Source organism: Oncorhynchus gorbuscha, linkage group LG10, assembly GCF_021184085.1.
Source record: "Oncorhynchus gorbuscha isolate QuinsamMale2020 ecotype Even-year linkage group LG10, OgorEven_v1.0, whole genome shotgun sequence".
In the NCBI taxonomy this organism is placed as follows: Eukaryota; Metazoa; Chordata; class Actinopteri; order Salmoniformes; family Salmonidae; genus Oncorhynchus; species Oncorhynchus gorbuscha.
In genome coordinates this window covers 64374888-64392678 of record NC_060182.1, presented here as the reverse complement: position 1 = coordinate 64392678, position 17791 = coordinate 64374888, and the positions used below count along the sequence as shown (strand labels likewise).

Genomic DNA, 17791 nt, shown 5'->3' with positions numbered 1-17791 from the left:
TTTTTAATAGGGATTTAAAGCTGATGAGTAAAATGGCTACTCGCAATAATTGGCACTGGTTACAAATCAAATCAAAGTTTGTCACGTGCGCCGAATACAACAGGTGTAGACATTACAATGAAAAGGGTCCTTCTGTAGCTCAGTTGGTAGAGCATGGCGCTGAACAATAGGGTAGTGGGTTCGAAAGACAGGACCACCCATATGTAGAATGTATGCACACATGACTGTAAGTCGCTTTGGATAAAAGCGTCTGCTAAATGGCATATATTATTATTATAAAAGCTTACTTACAGCCTCTAACCAACAGTGCAAAAAAGGTATTAGGTGAACAATAGGTAAGAAATAAAAACTGTAAAAAGACAGTGAAAAACAACAGTAGCGAGGCTATAACAGTAGCGAGGCTACATACAGGCACTGGTTGGTCGGGCCAATTGAGGTAGTATGTATATGAATGTACAGATAAAGTGACTATGCATATATGATAAACAGAGCAGCAGCAGCATAAAAGAGGGTTTGGGGGAGCACACAATGCAAATAGTCCTGGTAGCCATTTGATTACTTGTTCAGGAGTCTTATGGCTTGGGGGTAAAAACTGTTGAGATGGAGCACTTTTCCAGGTCAGTCTTAGACTTGTCTACTACCCAGAAGTGCACCGCAATCTTTCTTACCACATGCGGTAGTAGACTTAAATGTAAATGTAAATGAAAAAACAGTCTATGACTGGGGTGGCTGGGGTCTTTGACAATTTTTAGGGCCTTCCTCTGACACTACCTGTTGTAGAGGTCCTGGATGGCTGGCAGCTTAGCCCCAGTGTGGTACTTGGCCATATGCAGTACCCTCTGTCGTGCCTTGTGGTCAGATGCCTGGTGTAGAGGTCCTGGATGGCTGGCAGCTTAGCCCCAGTGATGTACTGGGCCATACGCAGTACCCTCTGTCGTGCCTTGCGGTCGGAGGCCAAACTGATTTAAGTTTCCCGGCATTAAAGTCTCCGGCCACTAGGAGCACTGTTTATGGGTGAGTGGTTTCCTGTTAGCTTATTTCCTTATACAGCTGACTGAGTGCGGTCTTAGTGCCAGCATCCGTCTGTGGTGGTAAATAAACAGCCACGAAAAATGTAGCTGAAAACTCTAGTGTGGCCTGCAATTTATCACAAGATACTCAAGCAAGCAAAATCTAGAGACTTCCTTGGATTGTGCACCAGCTGTTGTTTACAAATATGCACAGACCGCCCGCCCCCCCTCCCACAACCGGAGTGTGCTGTTCTATCTTGCAGGTGCATTGTATATCCCGCTAGCTTAATATCCACGTCAACATTCAGCCACGACTCTGTGAAACAGGAGATTACAGTTTTTGATGTTCCGTTGGTAGGACATTCATGATTGTACTTCGGCTAATTTATTGTCCAATGATTGCATGTTGGCAAGTAATATTGACATTAACGGCAACTTTCCCACTCGCCTTCTGCGGATCCTCACGAGGCATCCTGCTCCGTGTCCTCTGTACCCGCGTCACCTCCTCTGGCAAATAACTGGGATGTTGGCCTTGTCGGGTGTTCGGGGAATGTCCTGTGGTCCTGCTTGTTGAAGAAAAAATCTTCATCTAATCCGAGGCGAGTGATCTCTGTCCTGATATCCAGAAGCTCTTCTTTCTTCCAGAAGCTCTTCTTCTAATCCGATGTGAGTGATCTCTGTCCTGATATCCAGAAGCTCTTCATCTAATCCGAGGTGAGTGATCTCTGTCCTGATATCCAGAAGCTCTTCTTCTAATCCGAGGTGAGTGATCTCTGTCCTGATATCCAGAAACTCTTCTTCTAATCCGAGGTGAGTGATCGCTGTCCTGACATCCAGAAGCTCTTCATCTAATCCGAGGTGAGTGATCTCTGTTCTAATATCCAGAAGCTATTTCTGCCGTAAAATACGGTTGCAGAAACATTATGTACAAAATAAGTTACAAATAACGCGAAAACAACCCACATAATAGCACAATTAGTTGGGCACCCGTGAAACTGCTGCTATTTCTTTCGGTGCCATTTTAGTCAAAAAAGCACAACAGACCTAAGTTGGCATCATTTGTAATACAATTATGTACATACATGGATGTCCATGCTGTCCATTGACAATCTCTTGTATAACATCTATGACTTCAATTGTTGTTTAGACCTTATCCCCACGTCTACCTTTGACTCATTCCGCTCTGCCTCCTTCTTTCCACTCCTCTCCTCTTTTGACCTCACCCTCTCCTCTCACCTTCCCCCCCTACTCACAAGGCAGGCAATACGCTCGACCTCATCTTTACTAGATGCTGTACTTCCACTAACCTCATTGCAACTCCCCTCCAAGTCTCCGACCACTACCTTGTATCCTTTTCCCTCTCGCTCTCATCCAACACCTCCCACACTGCCCCTACTCGGATGGTATCGCGCCGTCCCAACCTTCGCTCTCTCTCCCCCACTAATCTCTCCTCTTCCATCCTATCATCTCTTCCCTCTGCTCAAACCTTCTCCAACCTATCTCCTGATTCTGCCTCCTCAACCCTCCTCTCCTCCCTCTCTGCATCCTTTGACTCTCTATGTCCCCTATCCTCCAGGCCGGCTCGGTCCTCCCCTCCCGCTCCGTGGCTCGATGACTCACTGCGAGCTCACAGAACAGGGCTCCGGGCAGCCGAGCGGAAATGGAGGAAAACTCGCCTCCCTGCGGACCTGGCATCCTTTCACTCCCTCCTCTCTACATTTTCCTCCTCTGTCTCTGCTGCTAAAGCCACTTTCTACCACGCTAAATTCCAAGCATCTGCCTCTAACCCTAGGAAGCTCTTTGCCACCTGCTCCTCCCTCCTGAATCCTCCTCCCCCTCCCCCCTCCCTGCAGATGACTTCGTCAACCATTTTGAAAAGAAGGTCGACGACATCCGATCCTCGTTTGCTAAGTCAAACGACACCGCTGGTTCTGCTCACACTGCCCTACCCTGTGCTCTGACCTCTTTCTCCCTCTCTCTCCAGATGAAATCTCGCGTCTTGTGACGGCCGGCCGCCCAACAACCTGCCCGCTTGACCCTATCCCCTCCTCTCTTCTCCAGACCATTTCCGGAGACCTTCTCCCTTACCTCACCTCGCTCATCAACTCATCCCTGACCGCTGGCTACGTCCCTTCCGTCTTCAATAGAGCGAGAGTTGCACCCCTTCTGAAAAAACCTACACTCGATCCCTCCGATGTCAACAATTACAGACCAGTATCCCTTCTTTCTTTTCTCTCCAAAACTCTTGAACGTGCCGTCCTTGGCCAGCTCTCCCGCTATCTCTCTCTGAATGACCTTCTTGATCCAAATCAGTCAGGTTTCAAGACTAGTCATTCAACTGAGACTGCTCTCCTCTGTATCACGGAGGCGCTCCGCACTGCTAAAGCTAACTCTCTCTCCTCTGCTCTCATCCTTCTAGATCTATCGGCTGCCTTCGATACTGTGAACCATCAGATCCTCCTCTCCACCCTCTCCGAGTTGGGCATCTCCGGCGCGGCCCACGCTTGGATTGCGTCCTACCTGACAGGTCGCTCCTACCAGGTGGCGTGGCGAGAATCTGTCTCCTCACCACGCGCTCTCACCACTGGTGTCCCCCAGGGCTCTGTTCTAGGCCCTCTCCTATTCTCGCTATACACCAAGTCACTTGGCTCTGTCATAACCTCACATGGTCTCTCCTATCATTGCTATGCAGACGACACAATTAATCTTCTCCTTTCCCCCTTCTGATGACCAGGTGGCGAATCGCATCTCTGCATGTCTGGCAGACATATCAGTGTGGATGACGGATCACCACCTCAAGCTGAACCTCGGCAAGTCGGAGCTGCTCTTCCTCCCGGGGAAGGACTGCCCGTTCCATGATCTCGCCATCACGGTTGACAACTCCATTGTGTCCTCCTCCCAGAGCGCTAAGAACCTTGGCGTGATCCTGGACAACACCCTGTCGTTCTCAACCAACATCAAGGCGGTGGCCCGTTCCTGTAGGTTCATGCTCTACAACATCCGCAGAGTACGACCCTGCCTCACACAGGAAGCGGCGCAGGTCCTAATCCAGGCACTTGTCATCTCCCGTCTGGATTACTGCAACTCGCTGTTGGCTGGGCTCCCTGCCTGTGCCATTAAACCCCTTCAACTCATCCAGAATGCCGCAGCCCGTCTGGTGTTCAACCTTCCCAAGTTCTCTCACGTCACCCCGCTCCTCCGTTCTCTCCACTGGCTTCCAGTTGAAGCTCACATCCGCTACAAGACCATGGTGCTTGCCTACGGAGCTGTGAGGGGAACGGCACCTCAGTACCTCCAGGCTCTGATCAGGCCCTACACCCAAACAAGGGCACTGCGTTCATCCACCTCTGGCCTGCTCGCCTCCCTACTACTGAGGAAGTACAGCTCCCGCTCAGCCCAGTCAAAACTGTTCGCTGCTCTGGCCCCCCAATGGTGGAACAAACTCCCTCACGACGCCAGGACAGTGGAGTCAATCACCACCTTCCGGAGACACCTGAAACCCCACCTGAAACCCCACCTCTTTAAGGAATACCTAGGATAGGATAAGTAATCCCTCTCATGTCATAAGGTGAATGCACCAATTTGTAAGTCGCTCTGGATAAGAGCGTCTGCTAAATGACTTAAATGTAATGAAATGATGTAAATGGTTCAAGTAAAGTGCCATCAAATGACAGAAAGCCAGGTGTCTTACTCACCCACACACAGCCGTGTCCGAGTGCAGGTGTGTCTGCTGTGCTCCCTATGTTGATGTGGGGCTCGGGGTTATGGACCGCACACTCTACCTGACAGAGATAAAGAGAAACAGACTTACACATGTAAAGTGAAGAGTGGTGTACGTAGATTGTACTAGTTTCCTACATGGCATTGTAACAAATGATTGATGCGGTCAAGGGATAGGTCATCTTTAGATGGAGCCATTGACCCTGCCCATGGCTGACAGAGGTGGTATGGGGGAGGTGATGCCCACCTTGAAATCCTGTAGTTTGGACATGACCACAGGCATCTGCCTGAGCAGGAGAGGATGTTTCTGCTTCTTGATCTGGTTACCATCATCCTCCGCAAAGAACCAGCCCTGCAGATTGTCCTCCTCTGTTAACACACACACATAATTTCATTTCAAACAGGTACACTATCTCCACTGTGGAGCAGTGATCCTAAATTCAAACCGTGAAATATTACATTTCCAAATATGTTACGTAACACCCAATGCCATAATCTGAACACCAGATTCAGAAGTTATAACTTTATACAGTCCATTTTACAGTCCAATGAGCCAGGGCTGGAAAAAAGTGAATTTCAACTCATGATATTTTCTTGGTAAACACTGATTTTTAAATACCCATTGCTATGCAACTAAACCTTGAGTTTGGAAATGAGCCACGAAGCCAGTGACAGTTTAAAATAATCACAAGTGGAAAAGGGCAGTGAGGCAGAGAGAGGCTGTCCCCGCTGCATACACTCACTACAGTCCTCTATGGAACTACAAAGTGACAAGAGGCAGTGGGGAGAAGCAATAGGGAACACAAAATATCCCAACACAGACAGACAGAGCATTGGGTCTGTGATTGTGACTGAGGCCAGACTAAGACATACCCAGAGCCAGCTTGGCCATCTGCAGGTTACTGATCCAGGACTGTTTGATGGCTGGAGAGAAGGTATTGAACACAGCAGAAAAGTATGTGGCCCTGCCAGACCTGCTAAGAGGGAGAGAGAGAGAAGAGATAAATGACAGACAGCAGTGTTGAGACAGTGACAGTATCCATTACATAGTCCATTGCATAGAGATAGAATCCTGGAGTGTATTAACGGTTCTGCATCACGACATTCACTTAATTAATTTTTTAATAATCAGCTAATAGCAGGAACAGCACAATCTAGTGGTCAGAACCTCGTAATATCAGGATGTGAGATGGGACATAAACCCAACAACTTTAATGAGGGGGGGGGGGGCTGGCGTGCCCATGAGTTTGGTCCAAATCAGATTTTTGGTACTATAATTATAGAATATTCTATTTCAAAAAAATAATTTTTCCCAGAATGCTTATCTTATCCGTTTCTAACTATAGAACAAATCAGAGATGGTGGGTGTCGTGGCTTGCTGTCTGGCGAGGGGGATCTGTGTGACTCTAACAGCTTGAAAGGACATGTGATGCTGCACTCGTTAGGGGCTTTTCTCATTGACAAAAGTTGGAGACAGCTCACTGACATTTCAATTGATATAATATGTACATGAACTTTTAAATTCACATCCACAAAGGAACGTCATGTGGGTTTGGCGCTAGGCAACGGACATTTACCGTAAAGATCTCTATAAAATATCCCAGTACAGGCACTAGCCAGCATGCCTCAACTATGCACGCGACTTTTCATCTTAACCATATTACACGATTGAAAAATGGAACCAAACCACATCACACTCTTGAATAACGCAACAATACACACGGACGTGCAGAAAATCAAAGGGTTTATTTTCTCGTCTGAAGGCTATACTCATTACATTTGATCTTCAAGAGCAGAGTTGCAAACAGCCGGTCTTCCTCAAGTAACGTTAGCCTATCAAAAATAAAAAAATTAGGCCTACAATCCCTCTCATACAAGTATAAAAAGTACAGTAGGGCTAGCTGACTTAAAACATTACTTCATCAGGCTTCATTTTTATAAATATCAAATAATTTGGACTACATGTGGTCAAAGCTAATTGCGTCTGAAAATGTGGGTATAATATACAGTTGAAGTCGGAAGTTTACATACACCTTAGCCAAATACATTTAAACTCAGTTTTTCAGAATTCCTGACATGTAAATCCTAGTAAAAATGTCCCGTCTTAGGATCACCACTTTATTTTAAGAATGTGAAATGTCAGAATAAAAGGAGAGAATGATTTATTTAAACTTTTATTACTTTCATCACATTCCGTGGGTCAGAAGTTCACAAACACTCAATGAGTATTTGGTAGCATTGCCTTGAAATGGTTTAACATGGGGCAAATGTTTTGGTTAGCCTTCCCACAATAAATTGGGTGAATTTTGGCCCATTCCTCCTGACAGAGCTGGTGTAACTGCGTCAGGTTTATAGGCCTCCTTGCTCGTACACGCTTTTGCAGTTCTGCCCACAAATGTTCTATAGGATTGAGGTCAGGACTTTGTGATGGTCACTCCAATACCTTGACTTAGTTGTGCTTAAGCCATTTTGCCACACCTTTGGAAGTATGCTTGGGGTCATTGTCCATCTGGAAGACCCATTTGCAACCAAACATTTAACTTCCTGACTGATGTCTTGAGATGTTGCTTCAATATATCCACATAATTTTCCTCCCTCATGATGTCATCTATTTTGTGAAGTGCACCTGTCCCTCCTGCAGCAAAGCACCCCCACAACATGATGCTGCCACCCCCGTGATTCACGGTTGGGTTGGTGTTCTTCAGCTTGCAAGCCTCCTTTTTCCTCCAAACATAACAATGGTCAATATGTCATGGTCATTATTTGTTTCAGCAGACCAGAGGACATTTCTCCAAAAAGTATGATCTTCGTCCCCATGTGCAGTTGCAAATTGTACTCTGGAACAGTGTTTTCTTCCTTGCTGAGCGCCATTTCAGGTTATTTACATTTACATTTAAGTCATTTAGCAAACGCTCTTATCCAGAGCGACTTACAAATTGGTTATGTCGATATAGGACTCGTTTTACTGTGGATATAGATACTTTTGTACCGGTTTCCTCCAGAATCTTCACAAGGTCCTTTGCTGTTGTTCTGGGATTGATTTGCACTTTTCGCACCAAAGTATGTTCATCTCTATTAGACAAAACGCATCTCCTTCCTGAGCGGTATAACGGCTGCGTAGTCCCATGGGGTTTATACTTGCGTACTATTGTTTGTACAGATTAACGTGGTACCTTCAGGCATTTGGAAATTGCTCCCAAGGATGAACCAGACTTGTGGAGGTCTACAATCATTTTCCCTGAAGTCTTGGCTGATTTCTTTGGATTTTCCCATAATGTCAAGCAAAGAGGCACTGAGTTTGAAGGTAGGCCTTGACATACATCCACAGGTACACCTCCAATTGACTCAAATGATGTCAATTAGCCTATCAGAAGCTTCTAAAGCCGTAACATAAATTTTCTGGAATTTTTCAAGCTGTTTAAAAAGGCACAGTCAACATAGTGTATGTAAACTTCTGACCCACTGGAATTGTGATACAGTGAATTATAAGTGAAATAATCTGTCTGTAAACAATTGTTGGAAAAAATTACTCGTGTCATGCACAAAGTAGATGTCCTAACCAACTTGCCAAAACTATAGTTTGTTAACAAGAAATCTGTGGAGTGATTGAAAAACAAGTATTAATGACTCCAACCTAAGTGTATGTAAACTTCCGACTGTATGGGGAGTTGCGACAAGCGACGAGCTGTTTCATATGGAAGCCCATACACGCCACCCCAAAAAATGTACACATTGAATTGCTTCGTGATTTGTCAACTCGTGCACACGGAATCTGTGCTTCAGTCTGATTAACTGCAGCCTATAACAGCCACAGCTACAGGTAGCTTAGATCCTTTCTGATCCCATCTGGGCCTGATCAGGGGAAATGAAGCGGTAACGTCATGTATTTATAGCCTAAGATATGTATTTATAGCCTAAGATATGTATTTATAGCCTAAGATATGTATTTATAGCCTAAGATATGTATTTATAGCCTAAGATATGTATTTATAGCCTAAGATATGTATTTATAGCCTAAGATATGTATTTATAGCCTAAGATATGTATTTATAGCCTAAGATATGTATTTATAGCCTAAGATATGTATTTATAGCCTAAGATATGTATTTATAGCCTAAGATATGTATTTATAGCCTAAGATATGTATTTATAGCCTAAGATATGTATTTATAGCCTAAGATATGTATTTATAGCCTAAGATATGTATTTATAGCCTAAGATATGTATTTATAGCCTAATATAGGCCCCTTTATTTGTGTTCTGAGAAAATATGAATGTAATCAAATTTGGTTTATATTCAATTTTGGGGGTCTACCTAGGTCTATTACATCCAAAATTATTGACTGGAATTAATCAAACAACACAAGTGATGACATAATGTGTGAATAACTTTTTAATTACAAATGCAATGGCCAACATGATACAACTCTGCATAAAGCAAGCTCAGCCCTGTTATTAGTTATATTGTCCAATCGTAGTTGCTGTCTCTTTTTCTGTGTAAAGGACCCTCCCCCCGTTCCGACCAGCAAACAAAACTTCTGAGCCGGTTCGAAACCCCAAAAAATTAACGGTTTAGATAGTTCCTTTTTAAACTTCTGAAATACATTTTTTGGTACATTTAGCTTGACATTAAATTACTTGACCAATGGATAGAGCAGCTTTCTATGGAACGGGCAAGCTATGTACATGCATTGGACAGACAAGACTAAGGGGATACCTAGTCAGCTGCACAACTGAACACATTCAACCGGTTACTGGCCCAAAGCTCCTAACCGCTAGGCTACCTGCCGCCCCTACAGTGTAGTGTTGGGTGCGACTGAAATATTGCGGGTGTGGAAAGAGCTGGGCATGAAGCACTGAGCATCTTGTTATGACATACATTATCTGAATTAGGCCCACAGAATTATACCTACACAGGAGCGGCTTCTATGAAGGAACTTTGAATGTTTTTGTACTTCAAAGAGTTGGCTTGACTAACTTTGGACCAGAGCTAGCCCTTGACCATGACTCTCAGTTCCATTTCAGTTTGAGCCAGACCAGAGCTAGCTAGTTTGCTAACAAGATTGTGTGTGTAGAGCGGCACCAGAATAAAGATAAAAACAAGTCTTACTTTTCGTAGTTAATAAATTCAATGTGAAACCTGATAACTATAGTATCCTTAACTAGACTTGAAAAAGTTAATATATTGTTCTCTAATTAAACATTTCTCTCCCTAATTTCTGAATCACGCCAGAAACGTCAGTAGCTACAGTAGACTATACATGCTTCGGAAAGATGGGCAAGTATTTCTACACAGATTTTCAGCTGGCAGGCAGACACTGGAATAAGTTTGTGACAGTTTTACATAAGCACTTTGTTGCATTTAATATGGGACTGGGGGGGAAAAAATGCCCAGAATGTAAAATAACATTTTTAAGCGGTAAATATCTACATTTCAGTTGTTTGAAAATCATTACTCTGCTATTACAATTTATATATTGCAGGAGTGTTGGGCTGGACGAGACAATTCTGATCACACTGCCCTGCTCGGAGGGGGGCAATTGTCGGGCGATCGTCGTGCGCTATCTCTGGAGACTGCGCTGGAGACGTGGATTTGCGAACTTGCTACATTAAAAAAGTCGAGAGGGTATTCTCTCAAAACCTCTAGAGAGTCTGTCGTCGTGTGAAAAGGGCCTTAGAGACAGCAGACAGACAGAGATGTGAGGTAATGGAAGCCAACGGTGTTTATAACAGCTAACGTAAATAACAAATCCCCAGGGAGGATCTCTCTGGCATGCATCTTGCCTTACACTCTCTCACTCCATCTCTCTCTGGAATGTGGTGTTTTTTAGATGGAAGGATCAGAGAGGAATGACAGCAGTGTCTCAAAACGCAATGCCCAGGAGTAAGAGGTCATTTGACCAGTTAAAAACGGCAGGCAGAGTGAGAGTCAACAAGATCAAGGTGCCAGTGGGCCATGGAAGGACCATGTGGAGGGAATACTCTCATATAGTAATGAGTGGATGAAACAGCGGCACCGTCTTCTCTGAGGTGAGAGACACACTGATCCACAGCAGAGAGCAAAGAGCTTGAACAGACCCAAATCATACCCCTGAGATCAGATTAGAACAAAACTCAAGTTGTTTATCCACCGGAATGTTCCCAATTCCTGGATGGTGAGAGGGGACATTGAGGGAGTGAGGACATAGGGCCCTGACCTAGTGTGTGAGAGAGAGAGTGATGTGGGTGAGACACTGACTTGTCCTGTTTGCCAGGCAGCTGCAGCTGGATCCTACAGCGATCTGCAGCCCGGATCTCCTCCTCCTTCTTCAGAATGAGACGCTGCAGACCCGACACCCAGTCATGGGCCACCGTAGGGTTAACGTTCTACAAGAGAGAGGGATGAAGGGAGAAAAAAAGAGAGTCAGAAAGTATTACCACAAGACACTGCTTATAACATTGTCCATAATGTCAGATGAAAACAGTAATAGATCTAGTTTTAAAATCATGCCATTGGGCGAGCAGAGATTGACTCCACACACCAGCTCTTACAAATTGACCACAAACCCCCCCCCCTCTGTGTTGTGTGTGTGAAACACATGTCTCTCTGTGTGTCTCTGGCCTGTTCTCTGCTCCCCCAGCACTATACCCTCTGTCTCTGACAGGACTCAGATAGACAAACACTGGCTAGTTAAGTCTCACAATCCAGCACCACACAGCGCTGTCTGGGCAAATTACTGTACACCAGACTAGTGTTTGTCAGGGCCCTCTCTCTCGCTCTGTCAGCTGGGGCCACAGCTTGACATGACACATCAAAACCTCAGGGACATATTTACACACAGTCAAATAATATACACTGGGGCAAAAAAAGTACTTAGTCAGCCACCAATTGTGCAAGTTCTCCCACTTAAAAAGATGAGGCCTATAATTTTCATCATAGGTACACTTCAACTATGACAGACAAAATGAGGGAAAAAATCCAGAAAAATCACATTGTAAAATTTTTAATGAATTTATTTGTAAATTATGGTGGAAAATAAGTATTTGGTCAATAACAAAAGTTTCCCAATACTTTGTTATATACCCTTTGTTGGCAATGACAGAGGTCAAATGTTTTCAAGTCTTCACAAGGTTTTCACACTGTTACTGGTATTTTGGCCCATTCCTCCATGCAGATCTCCTCTAGAGCAGTGATGTTTTGGGGCTGTTGCTGGGCAACAGACTTTCAACTCCCTATAAAGATTTTCTATGGGGTTGAGATCTGGAGACTGGCTAGGCCACTCCAGGACCTTGAAATGCTTCTTACAAAGCCACTCCTTCGTTGCCCGGGCGGTGTGTTTGGCATCATTGTCATGCTGAAAGACGGAGCCACGTTTCATCTTCAATGCCCTTGCTAATGGGAGGTTTTCACTCAAAATCTCATGATACATGGCCCAATTCATTCTTTCCTTTATACGGATCAGTCGTCCTGGTCCCTTTGCAGAAAAACAGCCCCAAAGCATGATGTTTCAACCCCATGCTTCACAGTAGGTATGGTGTTCTTTGAGTTTTTACCAAAAAGTTATATTTTGGTTTCATCTGACATTCTCCCCATCATCTTCTGGATCATCAGAAATGCTCTCTAGCAAACTTTAGACGGGCCTGGACACGTCTGGCACTGCAGGATTTGAGTCCCTGGCAGCATAGTGTGTTACTGATGGTAGGCTTTGTTACTTTGGTCCCAGCTCTCTGCAGGTCATTCACTAGGTCCCCCTGTGTGGTTCTGGGATTTTTGCTCACCGTTCTTGTGATCATTTTGACCCCACGGGGGAGATCTTGCGTGGAGCCCCAGATCGAGGGAGATTATCAGTGGTCTTGTATGTCTTGCATTTCCTAATAATTGCTCCCACAGTTGATTTCTTCAAACCAAGCTGCTTACCTATTGCAGATTCAGTCTTCCCAACCTGGTGCAGATCTACAATTTTGTTTCTGGTGTCCTTTGACAGCTCTTTGGTCTTGGCCATAGTGGAGTTTGGAGTGACTGTTTGAGGTTGTGGACAGGTGTCTTTTATACTGATAAGTTCAAACAGGTGCCATTAATACAGGTAAGGAGTGGAGGACAGAGGAGCCTCTTAAAGAAGAAGTTACAGGTCTGTGAGAGACAGAAATCTTGCTTGTTTGTAGGTGACCAAATACTTATTTTCCACCATAATTTGCAAATAAATTAATTTTAAAAAATCATACAATGTGATTTTCAGATTTTTTTTTCCCTCATTGTCTGTTATGGTTGAAGTGTACCTATGATGAAAATTACAGGCCTCTCATCTTTTTAAGTGGGAGAACTTGCAACAATTGGTGGCTGACTAAATACTTTTTTGCCCCACTGTACTTGTATTTTCACTCACAGAAAACAAGCCTTAAAATTAAAGCAGCGATAAATGATGCTCACCTGGTAGTTTCCCTTGAGGCTACCGATCATGCTGGAGATCTGGTTGACCAGGCTGAGGTCGTGAATGAGGTTCTGCAGGTCCTGGTACAGCTGGCCTGGACCCATGTACAGCTTATCTGGAAAGAGAGACAATGAGAAGTTGAATAAACTATCAGCTCCCCTGGGCCCATGTATGCCTTATCTAGAGTAGGACTATCCCTGTCAACAGAAAAAATATGTTATTACCAAGTGAAGTTGGACCTTCTGTATTGGTAGAGCCGCTGTCAACATCCCGAACCAATATGTATGCACACATGACTGTAAGTTGTCATCTTCAAGTAACCGGGATCCGGGATCTTTGTATGTAAGTCGTTTTGGATAAAAGCGTCTGCTAAATGGCATATATTATTATATTATTATTATATTAATTTGTGATTGACAAATCTGAACCCATAGCCCATCTCCAACCATTGACCCAAGAATATGAGCCATAAATAGCTCAAAGGAAATTCCTGGGCATTGAAAGCAGGAGGTCAAATAAGACCTACTGCCAGACAAAGATCAATAAGTCAGAACTGTTTCCCACAGAGATCTGCGACATGTGAGCAAACTCACTTGGAATGGCACTGAACCACAGGACCACAGTGACGGAGTGTGTGTATGTGCTTTGTGAATGTTTTCACTTGAGTACTGTTACCTAACAGCAGTTTCCTGGGGCCAAGCTATTCTCTGCTGTTCCACGCACGTGTGTGTGTGTGTATAAACGTGTGTGTGCGTGCATCTTTGTAGATGTGCCTTGCCTAACCAACAAGCCAGTGAAGTGAAGTGAGTGATTACTGTTTCTGTGGGTCCAGCTCAGGACAACGGACTGCTTTGTTTGTCAGCGCTCAGCCTGTAAATGACAGAGACACAGACAGAGAGTCTGACTCATCAGAGAGAGAAAGAGAGCGAGGGGCCTCTTGTAGGCTCTGCCAGCACATAGCCTTCTCTCTAGGGTGTAGCTCACATTAAAACCTCCAGCATAGAGAGGATGACCCTCCTCGTCTTTCAGACAAGCCTGCCGACAAGACATCATACGATACAATTTACACTGCAGCATATGGGACTATTAGCTAACAAGTAAGCAGGGAAGAGCTTAAAGATCATTCCACCATATGACTTTTTCAACTTCTATTTTGTCACTCTCATAAGGCAGCAGATTAGAGCTTGGAGGGGAAGGGTTCATGTGAATGGGAATCTCTGGCGCCAGGATGGTGGGCTCTACATGGCCCTTCACACTGCCCTAGTGTTTCAGCTCCATGGCTACTGCTCCAGTCTTCCCCAGGGCTGGTCCAGAGAGGACCCTCAGAGAAACTTCTACCATGTTTGCACTTCACTAAAATGTACATACAGGAAGCTAATTCAGGGACTCGCTCTTCATCATGTACCAAAACATCATTCCACATATGAATATATCCAGGTGACTGTATCACTTAACTGTTGTACTGATATAATATTTCAATTTTTCAGACAATATTTTGTTTGGTTGAAAGCATAGACAAGTATATGATTAAAAATAAAAATTTCTTAGATTCTGAAGCATGTAAAAAATGAGATGGCGTTTCTGCTCTATTTGGGATAATTGCCTTGTCTAATGGTGTCCAAATATTCATGCCTCATCTGTCTTAATGAAGTCTGAGTGGTTGGAAACAGGTCAGAACAGAAACGCTGAAAAAGCTTCAGAGTCCTGCTCTTTGGCTTGTCATCCATGGGAATTCCACAGGCCACGATTCATCTCCATGCTTATGAAAAGGTTGTTATTATAGGCACTGATACAGGATATAAATGAGAGTGAGTGCAATGGACAATGGACTGGTGCCGCCCACCCACCTCAACCATTACTGTGCTATGTGTTACAGGTACATGGGCCTACACAGCATCATGGTTGGTCATAAAGTAATGGATTATACCAGGAGTGAAATGCAGAAGAGACTGGCTAAGCCATTACAATGAGGGCCCAAACTCCTCAATTAGGCCTTTGTGTGAAGGTCCTGGCACACTCACAAAGCTTGGAAGAGCCTGTGACATCTTCAAGTAACCGGGATCTTTGGATGATCCCTCCAACAGCTTTATCACATATTCCCCAAGACTCTCAACTTCTTACAATGTGGAACTATGACAGGCTCAGCCAGAGGAACAAAGGGCCATGGTTTATTGTTTGAAAGTCTGTCAATTTAACTGACCCATCGCTCTTGGTGGTCCCAATTAGCTAAGCGGAGCACAACAGACGTGTGGTAGGCACACAGACATCCAGAGCAGAGCACAGGGAACTGTGACATCATATGCTGGACAGTGTTTTCATTGCCTCTTTGGTAGGCAGGTCACCAGTGGCTTTGGCAGAACATATTGGAATATGGTGAGAGACAGAGAGAGCGAGCGAGAGCGAGCGAGAGAGAGGCTGAGTGTAAGGGTTTTCCCACTTAGCCAGTTCAGAGAGACAGAGGACTGACTGGGGAAAATCTAAATCAGTATTGAAGAAATCAGGGGGGTGACATGGCCTGATCCATTTCTTTCAGTTGAAAATTACCATACTTGGTCTTCAATTCTAGTTCTGTTAAATTCAATTAGCTAACATTACTGAAGTGAACCAGACTGCTATTCAGTACATATGGATCATCTCAGGGCAATTGATTACTGGAGGTCTAACCTAGGTCAGGACTAGACAGCTGGCTAGGAACATGCCTGCCTGTCTGTCGGTCCAGATGCTGCTGTTGCCCGTGCAGTTTTCAGCCCCCGACAGGCCGTCTGTGGCAGACTAGAGGGCAGATGGAGGGATAACGGGTGGGTGAGTGGGTAAAGCCTTCCTCTTGCTTCGGTTCAGCTGGCAGTGCTCCGGTACTGCCTTAAAAAGACCTTCGCTTGAAAACTGAGAAAAAGCAGCAATAGTATTGTTTGTCCATCTTGAGATGCCGTAGCCAGTATACACCTTTTCAAAATCGTCAACATTAATCTAAGATTTTTGAGTTGTCATTAATAGTGACATCTTAGTCACGCAGTCTAACTAAGATGTTTGGTTGAATGACAAAAACTAAATTGAAGAATCCCTACTGCTGACCAATCATCAACAAAGGGGTGTAGATTTCAGCTACCGACTTGAGCTTGCATCGAGAAAAAAATGTGTGGATGAACAGCCCAAAAAAAACCTTGCCAAAGACTAAAACGAACAAAAAAAATTATCATAATATATGCAAACTGTTCCCAACTATTTTGGATAGGAAATATGCCCATGCCTTAAGAGGCTTGGGAGAGGAGGGGACAGAGTGGCAGTTGGGCAGTCAACGAGAGAGAGGAGAGGAAAGCTTGCTTATCCCCTGGCATTTCAGCGAGTAAGAGGATGAGTGGAAAAAAAAGGAATGGCCCATATGGTCAACTTTACCCAGGGTCCTGTGGTTTAAGAATATTGATGGAGAGCAGAACAGTAGATAACTAATGGACTCCTAAATAACACACGCTTATGCACAATTACATCCATTTGCAACCTCACTCAAAGTCAACAAAACAAAAGGAGATGATCGTGGACTTCAGGAAACAGCATCGAAGGGACAGTAGTGGAGAAGGTGGAACGTTTTAAGTTCCTCTGCATACACATCACAGACAGACGGAAATGGTCTACCCACACAGACAGTGTGGTAAAGGCACAACGCCTCTTCTACCTCAGGAGGCTGATGAAATGTGTCTTGTCACCTAAAACCCTGACAAACTTTTATATACACAAAATCGAGAGCATCCTTTCGGGCTGTATCACCGCCTGGTACGGGAACTGCACCATCCTCAACCGCAAAGCTCTCCAGACGGTGGTGTGGTCTGCACAACGTACCACCGTGGGCAAATTACCTGCCCTCCAAGTCACCTACAGTCCCCGATGTCACAGCAAGGCCAAAAAGATCATCAAGGACAACAACCACCAGAGCAACTGCCTGTTCACCCCACTATCATCCAGAAGGCTAGGTCAGTACAGGTACATCAAAGCTGGGAAAGAGAAACAGCTTCTATCGCAAGGCCATCAGACTGCTAAAGAGCAATTACTAACTCAGAGAGGCTGCTGCCTACATAGACTCATATGACTAACCACTTTAATAAATGGATCACTAGTCACTATCAATGCACTCTAAATAATGCCACTTTACTAATGTTAACATATCCCACATTACTCATCTCATACGTATACACTGTACCTTGTACCATCTATTGCAGCTTGCCTATGCTGCTCGGCCATTGCGCATCCACATATTAATATGTACATATTCTCATTCTATCCCTTTAGGTGTGTGTATTACGTCAGAACTAGAAGCACAAGCACTTCGCTACACTCGCATTAACACCTGCTAACCGTGTGTATGTGACCAATAGAATGTGATTTGATTTAGACCGTCATCCTCCTCCAGGCATGCGAGTCAAAAAGGGCTACTAACAAACTGTAGAGTCATCCAACATCACAGTGGCTAAACGTCATTGTACAGTAGAACATACCTCTGGTAATACAACTAAGAGTCAATATATCAAAGGGATGTGGCAGGGGACACGAAGGAGTTTCAACGGCTTTATACACATGAAGTCGCTCTGGATAAGAGCGTCTGCTAAATGACTTAAATGTAAATGTAGTGGAGTAGAGTAGATCACACTATAGCACCACAGA

At 44.5% G+C, this 17791-nt stretch overlaps 1 protein-coding gene across 4 annotated transcripts in view; it reads right to left on the bottom strand.

Annotated features, from left to right (window-relative positions):
- The window catches only part of LOC124046346 (rho guanine nucleotide exchange factor 10-like), a 101192-nt gene that overhangs the window by 49251 nt on the left and 34150 nt on the right, over positions 1–17791 (bottom strand). For 2 of the 4 annotated variants that reach the window (XM_046366624.1, XM_046366627.1), the window contains 5 exons: positions 13138–13253; positions 10969–11096; positions 5604–5707; positions 4978–5099; positions 4706–4792 (listed from right to left, as the gene is read on the bottom strand). In XM_046366624.1, the coding sequence (XP_046222580.1) occupies positions 4706–4792; positions 4978–5099; positions 5604–5707; positions 10969–11096; positions 13138–13253 (557 nt within the window). The remainder of the gene's footprint in view (positions 1–4705; positions 4793–4977; positions 5100–5603; positions 5708–10968; positions 11097–13137; positions 13254–17791) is intronic. The other 2 variants (XM_046366626.1, XM_046366628.1) reach the window with 1 other exon arrangement.